Genomic DNA, 8,926 nt, shown 5'->3' with positions numbered 1-8,926 from the left:
GGAATCGCTTCACATTAATTTAAATTCGGTAAGGCAAATTTGGTCATCTCTTCTGTGATATATTTTAAGGTATATCATTGAAATTAATGAAGTTTAACTCACATCTCAATAGATCGTAAAACGTGTTATATTTATATTTAAGTTTTATTTTATAAAAGAGGGGTGGGGTTGTCATGGACGCGTATATTATACGAATATTTTAGTTATTAGTCTTTTACACTATTATACGAGGTGAATTTTTTTTTTATACAAAGTCTATGACCTTCTAGTTTCCAAATAAAATTATAAGCATCCAATTTGTTTTCCAAGACCTGCCGGAAAGGCGCGAGAAGTTGCGATTGGCTGTCAGCATCACATGGTTCTAGACAAACACGCTCTCTTCATCACGAGACTCTATTTAATCATGACACTCATTATTAGTCTTTTACACCGAAATCACCATCTTGTGTTTCGATCAGAGTCGTCACAACACTTGCTTTATAAAGCGTCATCGATTACATGGTTGGCCCTTCGAAATTCTTTCAGTTCGTATTTGAACACCACTGTCACCCGATTTTTTCCGAAACTGCTGTTCTGGACTCGGATGCACCAACGTCAGTAAAGTTAACTTTTGTTAAAACCTTAACTAGCTGTTTAATTTTTAGTGGCTACTTACATAACTTAGAGTTAATTTTGGGTTGCTCGAAATTTTGTTAGTGTTAATAATCCAGCTAGGATTTAACAGAGCGAACTTAGTTAAAGCTGAACATTGCTCGTAAATAGACACAGTCCGCCATTACTCTCTGTCATTATCCCTATCTTTATCCCTACAATCCCAGGTCCCTACACAGTTCAAAGTATTTGGCTGCAAAGGTGTCACCTGTGTGTGGACTTGATCACATCTTGTCTCACCGTGCTACTCGGTCACGATGAAATTATAAAATCTTACACACTTTTTTCCAGCCAGGTGAATACTCACATCATAAACCGGTCAATGCATTATTTACAAACAGAGTATGCACATAAAATAAGAAATAAATGCTTAAAATCTAAAGACCACAAAAAGAATACTACACGTCGGCCAATCGGGTGTAACGATATACCTGTGCAACGGTGGCTGTTTACGAGCGGTGTCAGCTTTTGCTCGTCGATAAAGCCATCTAGATCTGCACAGCCGTTTTCCTACTGCATACCGTTTGACAGAGACAATGGCGACTATAAACGAGAAAGAATCAGCATGTTGACAAAATTTTTGATTTTTTTTTTTAGAAAAATGAAGATTTACTGAAGGCGAAACAAAGCAACTTATTAACAAATTCACGTAAGAATGCAAAAAGGGCAGAGGGGACCGAAATGATAAATGCAGTGGGTTTTCAGCGGTGCATGGTTAATCAAGTGAAATTAAAGTCGGACAAACTACAGTTTTAACATCTTGTTACATGTTGTGCAACCCATTTGATTCGCCGTAAATGTTATGGTCACGTTAAGGTGAAATGAACGGCTAGTTATATTTAACTGCCGTTAGTGCAACCGAGTCCAGAAATATTTGTCATCCATTGTTACACGTTGGTGTCGTCTTGAATTTGCATTGTTACAAATTTGTGGCGTCCTGGCTTTGCATTGTTACACATTGGTGGCGTCCTGGCTTTGCATTGTCACACTGGTAATGTCAGAGCTTTGCAATGTTACACTCTGGTGGCGTCATAATTTGCACTGCAATGCATTTATGGCATCCTGGTTTTACAGTATTACACATTTGTGGCGTCCTGGCTTTGCAATGTTGCACATTGGTGGCGTCCTGGCTTTGCAATGTTACACATTTGTGACGTCCTGGCTTTTCATTGTTATATAGTGGTGGCGTTCTTGCTTTGCATTATTACACATTCGTAGCGTCCTGGCTTTGCAATGTTACACATTTGTGGCGTCCTGGCTTTGCATTGTTGTATAGTGGTGGCGTGTTGGCTTTGCATTGTTACACATCCGTAGCGTCCTGGCTTTGCAATGTTACACATTGGTGACGTCCTGGCTTTTCATTGTTATACATAAGCGGAGTCCTGACTTTGTACTGTTACATATTGGAGGCGTTCTGGCTTTGCATTGTCATACATTGATGGAGTCTTGCATGGCTTTGCATTGTTACACATTGGTGGCGTCCTGACATTGGTTGATCTCGGTAAGAACTATAGAGTTATGAGGTATCTCTGTATATTCTTCTAAATCTCTTTGAAACTGAGGCTTTCTGCAACAGAAGCAGACACAGTCCCGAAAAGTCGAATCGAAACAGAAGAATACCACTGGATTAAGAGCACTGTTACAGTACATTAGACAAATGCCGACTAGCTTAATGATGTGCCACGTGGTGTCGTAGGGTGAAGAGTCAAAGTGATACCACAGGACGTAAACATGTCGCGGGAGCCACGTCAGAACAAACAATAACACAAGACCAAGAACAAGAGCCGCCATGCGCTTCCTTTTAGAGTTTCTCAGAACTTCCTCTTCAGAAGCACTGTGATTTTCTTCATAGAGACATGAATGAAATTGTGATTTTCGTGAAATAAGATTTCGCCCAATCATACAGTAGCATGCTATTATGATAAACAAAGGCACAGCAAAGTGACAGGTGAATTTGATGGCTACCATCGTCTTGGCGTAAGTTTCGCCCCAGTTTACTCGATACGGAACGCAGTAACGGAAGTCCCCGAAGGCTAGCGTCTCCGCCGACACGAGGTCAGGAATGGCCAACATTATCGCCAAAAGCCACAGAATAAATGACGTCACAGACGCTGACGTCAGATTCAAAGATGGCGGATGAAGCGTCAGCAAACGATATCGTTCAACGCTAAGCGCTGTAATCATGAACACAGTTATGGATGTACTTAGCGTGTAGGTGAACTCGCTGAATTTACAAACTAGTTCTCCAAACGGCCAGGTTGTCATGATGTAGATAGAGGATAGAAACGGCATAGCAACAATCAGGGTCAAGAGGTCACCGACCGCCAGATTAGTGGAGTAGATATTATGGGGTGACGTCAGTCGATTGCAACATATAACGTAACTAAGAAGAGCAACGTTTCCTAAAATTCCGACAAAGAATATAACGGATATGATGACAATGATTGCAATTGGTTCTGGCCCACTGAAGAACAGTTCCGTTTGCTGGAATCCATACGTTGCATTCTCCCGAGTATAGTTTTGCACGCTGGGTGTTGTTGCATTCATTTTGTTATTCAGATTAAACAAAACGAAAACACTCAATCTAATTTTCTGACTTGTTTTCCAATATCATTCAATCCCTTCTGATCAGCTTTGTTTCTCATCTAATAATCAAGATTGTTTGTACCATAATCCTCTCGCAGGTTCTACACGGACACAGGACACGTGCGGGTCAATAGGTGTAACAGCCCGTCTCTAGAATTCAAACACAAACGTCCCCTGTGAGCAGTCACCCTTCCTAGAACGAACAAAGAAATAAAAGAACTTTCCTGCACGATTTTTCCGTATTATTTTTACTTGAGGGGCTCTGAATTCTGAGGTACGCTATATAACGTCTACATGAAAGTGACGTGAGGGTTGTTGGATACCTATGTTTTTTTTATCATTGGAACTTCAAACATTTCACAGATGCTGATGCAAGTCGGGTTCATGTCAAAGCTTTGGTGCCGAGAGGCGATTGTTGTAAATATTCATCATGATAACTAATCATTGCCGATACACAGACCTAGCGGCCCATATCAAAGCCAATCTCTCATGTTCTCAACTTATATACATTCATCAAACCCTTATCTCGGTCCTGGAGAAACTAATGCGTCTTTTAGACAGACCCCCCTTTCACGTGCTAAAATCTGTAATCCATCTAGCTTTTTCTTTTCATTAAATCTGGTTTATAAACGAGGATATCACAAACAGCGTTACACCCACCAGGAGCGATGTCTTGTATCTTTTTTAAAAGTTTTTCTACCGGGTCGAGTTTTCTGTTTCACTTTTAATGGGAAATATTTTTGTAAAAGCACTTGCCAGCAATGCCGAGGATTAACTTTAAAATAGAGCTTTTAAGATAGGAAAATTTGCAAAGATTGATTCCTACGGCGCCCGGTGGTAAGGGAATACAACAGCATTTTTTATCGTTGTTTTAAAATGGATTCATCGCCTCGATATATTTTACGTATTTATTCGCAGTTGATAGTCAATAAGGAAAGGTTAGATTATTGTGTAAAATATTTGTTTTGTGTTTGCCTTGGTCTCCACCGCGCCCTCTCTATCATACAGGGAACAACAATCAAATTTATCCGTGAACGGGTATTCATAGACCATGAATTTTATTTTATTTTTTCATATTTTTTATTGAAGGGGGAGGGGGGGGGGGGTTCCATCGATCCAATGACGTCATTTACTAGATGACACAAAGAGGCCGTTTTTATTTGTTTCTGCATGACGTATTCTTTTTATTCATTTTTCATAATTTCCTGTCAATATATTGCCAACAGTTAAATTTTGAGATTGGGTTTTCCCGCGTACAAGCGGGACCGACGGGGCAGATCAATTAACAGGAAATGATTCCCGATGATTTATGACACTTTCTCTTGCATCTATCTCATGTAAATTGTCCTGATCAACGCTATGGCAACGTATACACAATACCAAAAGTCAGCGAACTAGAAGTGGAATTTCAAATGAGTTGTAGAAAAATAACATTAACCTAAATATTTCATGATAATAAAATTGACTTTATAATATGACTTAGTTGACATGCAAAAACTCGTCTTGTAAGCACTACTTGGGGAGTTGTCACAGAACGTACCCTATAGAATACCCGCCCGTCGGGATCAAACGCACCCGGCAAAGGATGCATTTTAACGAAATTTAATTATTGATAAGCAGAAAGTCGTCCCGCGCAATTCTGTGGATATCTTTAGTAAGCAAGTAATTACAAATGAATATTTCATAAAAGAATTTGTTGATTTATTTGTTTTCAATTTCATCCGTTCGTTTATGTCCTTCCTATTTATTTCAATACGAAAAAATAGTGAACGTTCTCGCGAGAATTGCTATTATTTGCAAATGAATAATTAATGCACAGAAAAATTAAAGTTGATTGAACATAGGACGCGCAGAGTGCACGTGATTTATAGGGGCCAGGCATGCAAGCATTATTTTTGAAGTATAGTCAAGCCAGTTGAAACAATTCTCTAATATAAAATTATATAGAAAAGCAAACCTACATTGTACATCGGACCACAAAATTCAAAAGAATTATTACTATTTCATTAAAAGAGCAAATTTACTGAGCATTTTGTGATGTTTTTGCTTAAAAATGTAAATATGTGTAATGGTAGCACTGATTAAATTTATTTGAAGTTTGAAAATAATTGAGCGCTAATTTTGAACGTTGTACCATCTCTTGGTCCTCTGATGGCCTACTCTCGCATCTTGCACGAAAGGAGTCAATTTTACAAGGTGCTTCACTATAGCATATCATGATGATAAGCAACTGATCTCTCTCTCTCTCTCTCTCTCTCTCTCTCTCTCTCTCTCTCTCTCTCTCTCTCTCTCTCTCTCTCTCTCTTGTACGCAATACTTGCTCAAAAATGTAAGAGATTGAACTCAACATATAGACTCCATAAAGTGCAGCAATTGCATGTTTATCATTTTATATCATAGTTCCTAGATTTTAACAGCACATACAAATTCAGACATATGCCAATTCTTTATTCTTCTAGCTGCAACAAACATTAAAGACATATGCCGATAAATTTACACGGTAGGTTTCAAAAGAAGGAACACTTCATTTTATGATAATGAACTTAATAAATCCAAATATAACTCCGAAATAAACAGACGGATTGACATTCAGAAACAATAAATGGTTTATATATATTGAATACTCTTTTTTAGCATCACACCCTTTAGTATAAATAACCCATAAATCAATTCACACGAGTACCCCCTCTCTCTCTCTCTCTCTCTCTCTCTCTCTCTCTCTCTCTCTCTCTCTCTCTCTCTCTCTCATATTAAAAATTCACAAATACAAAATTAGCATTTCTGCGCTGTTCGTTTGGACTTAAATTTTATGCTGTTTTTTCAGCAGTGACAATGGGTAATGCGAGATATTATCAAAATTGGAACATTTCCCAATAGTTTTACCATATCTCTTACTCTCATAAATATTCTATTAAAATAAACTTTCCATTTTTTTTTCATTATTTTCTTTTTCGCCTCGGGTGATTTCTTAATGAGGATCGATGCTCAAGAGACCACGCTATTTCTCATTTCACTCATTTTACCCAATCCCAGACCGAAGAGTTCCACCCGGGGAGATAACTCGACATTGCATGCTCCGATGATTGGATGAAGATATTCAGATTTTATCCGCACGATAATAGCTCGTTTCACAGTGTTATCTTAAGTTGATAAACCTCACACGTTTTGTCATGAATAATCTAAGACTAAAAAACAATTTTATCGGCGTATATGAGTGTGAATTAGATAATTGGAAATTATTAAACATAAATGAATAATAATAAACAACACCAACCGATCATCTGAGGGCAGTAGCACTTTCTGCTTGAACTAACTGAGACAATAAGAGCAAACATTCTTAATTCTGAATTTTGTTACTTTTTTAGATGGAAAGAAAAAGTGTTTTTTTCTCGTGGATGTTTATCTTGAAATAAGATTGAAATAGGGTTGTCTAATCCTGCCGTACTTATAATAAACCGGCAAAAACCATAGATCAACGGAGCTTATATTGAAAAAATACACCGCGCAATTGATTCTGGGGTGATAAATTGGAAACAAATATTGAGACTGTTTAATAATTCGGAAAATTGGCGATTTGTCATTGTCGCTTGCCGCTGGTGTCGGGCACTCTCACCTTCCGAATCTGTCAAATCGTTTGTCAATGAATCAATGAAAAACAGGAGGTTATCAGATAAAGGGACCGAAGTGTACACAGGAACCAATAATTTCTGATAGGTTTGACAATCCGTTATATTAATATGACGTGATATTCCGATAATGTCCGAGCGACCGCTATTGATCCTTTTTGGAATTCGCTTCTGACGTCTTGATGAATTTCGTATTGCGTTGATCACCGCCGCAGGGGGGAGCCGCAATCGCCGGCTTTTGATTAGCTGATCGTAGAGTGACATTGTACTGGCGATGTCAGTGCTTGATGTCGTATCTAGAGGTCCACGACCGACCCAAGGGCCGCTTATGTTTACCTCCACAAAGATACAGCCAAGTAAATCGACACCAACAACTTGCCAAATGGCTGCTATTTCCGGCAGTGAACTGGTTCCTTGCTCATTTGACTGTTTGCTTTCTGTAGATTCCCCCTACACTTTTAGTTAAGTACACATAGCTCTATCATATCTAGTGGTAGACTACGGATGAGGAGGGGTCGGAATTTGATATTGTGTCGATATGTTAACACTTCACAAACTCTACAGCGATTCAGTATCACGCTCGATAGCACTCTAACAGGTTAGCGTGAGAGAAAAATATTCGACGATTGACAAACTCAGGAAGCGTTTTGATGATATTAATTTGACAGAGAAGAAGTTTGGACTAAAGTTAAAACAAAATAGAAGAGAATTAACGCCCGAAAACAAAATATCGAACGCCGTATAAAGATAAAATATAAATCACGAAAGTATGTAACAATCAGGTGCTTTTACAAATGAATCTTACTTAAAACATTACTCGATATAATATTTTTGTTTACAATAGGTGATATATGAGATGAACGTGCTTTCGTTTAATGTTTGGGTTGTAAGATACTTATGGGTTTTCCCTAAATTTTCCTAATTTGTATTTCATAGCTAACACAATGAGAAAAAATCATAACACTTTAATTTTTATGTTTCAAATCAGATAAGACCGAGAATTAAATCTAACGATGTCTGACAAAAAAGCTGCATCATGATGATTAAAGCCTCCAAGTGAATAAAGCCTCGCAGTGATTCGGCGGGATTTATTTTCTTCGATCTGTAAATCTGACTGACTCTGATTTGTCAAAACAATGGCGTAGTCTGCGAGTGTTATTGGATTATAATGACGAGGACTGGCAGATTTCATGCTTGAAGATCGCTTATATCCTCACTCATTATACGTCTGTTTTATTGGAATGTTGTCTATTTATCCCATAAAACATGCCGTGACAGCAATTTCCGGAATCATCCGAATTCCGGAATTTAGTCCGGAATGTAGTCCTTGGATAGAAGTATATCAGGGACGGTCACCTGATTAATCTCTGACAGTTTATTACGACCAGTGAAAACACGTGTTTATGGAACAAAACAAGAATTGTGTAACGTCACCCAAAGACTAAAATGCACTTGTAAGTGCTATTTAGAACTGTGTCTCTATACAAGAATCGTACGGTAACGTCTCCAAGAACAGAATTTAAACACCTTTAATCAGATAAAATTAGAAGAAAATAAAAAAAAACCCAGCTAAATGAATGCCTTAACCTAGTTCAAAGAGAAAATTTCGCCAATTCATATTTATACCGTGCTCCATTCTATAACGAGGCCGAATTTTACAATGTAGTTGATGTTTTGGTTGCTCATATTTCGTGTTCTTTGAGGAAACGTATTAACTTCCATCTCCTGCCGAACTAGTTGTGATCGGTGCAATCGTTCAAATAAAGAATGAGTAACCACTTTAGCTGAACCGTTTGAATGTAAGGATTACGGTTTCTTTATCTATAAAAATACTTGCATTAATTCTAAAGTAAACTACTGAATTAATTCTAAAGTAAACTACTTGAATTAATTCTAAAGTAAACTATACAGGAGAATTAAGGTTCCTAGATGCGGGGTAAATCTTGAGTTTTATTGGTTTTTAAAAAGAAAGTATGTTTCTTTAAAAACAAATTAGAAACTTAATGGTTTATTTTGAATGAGGACGATGTTTAATGTACTATAATGTTAAATGAAACTTATTG

At 37.7% G+C, this 8,926-nt stretch overlaps 1 protein-coding gene across 1 annotated transcript; it reads right to left on the bottom strand.

Moving 5' to 3' along the window:
• Positions 1-242: 242 nt before the first annotated feature.
• LOC128168764 (neuropeptide CCHamide-1 receptor-like) lies at positions 243-3,627 on the bottom strand. Its single transcript, XM_052834900.1, has one exon. The coding sequence runs from the start codon at positions 3,196-3,198 to the stop codon at positions 2,116-2,118; it is 1,083 nt and encodes a 360-aa protein (XP_052690860.1). The 5' UTR covers positions 3,199-3,627; the 3' UTR covers positions 243-2,115.
• Positions 3,628-8,926: the final 5,299 nt, after the last annotated feature.

The sequence above is a fragment of the Crassostrea angulata genome, unplaced genomic scaffold (assembly GCF_025612915.1).
Source record: "Crassostrea angulata isolate pt1a10 unplaced genomic scaffold, ASM2561291v2 HiC_scaffold_47, whole genome shotgun sequence".
In the NCBI taxonomy this organism is placed as follows: Eukaryota; Metazoa; Mollusca; class Bivalvia; order Ostreida; family Ostreidae; genus Magallana; species Magallana angulata.
This window is presented reverse-complemented; position numbering and strand designations above follow the sequence as displayed.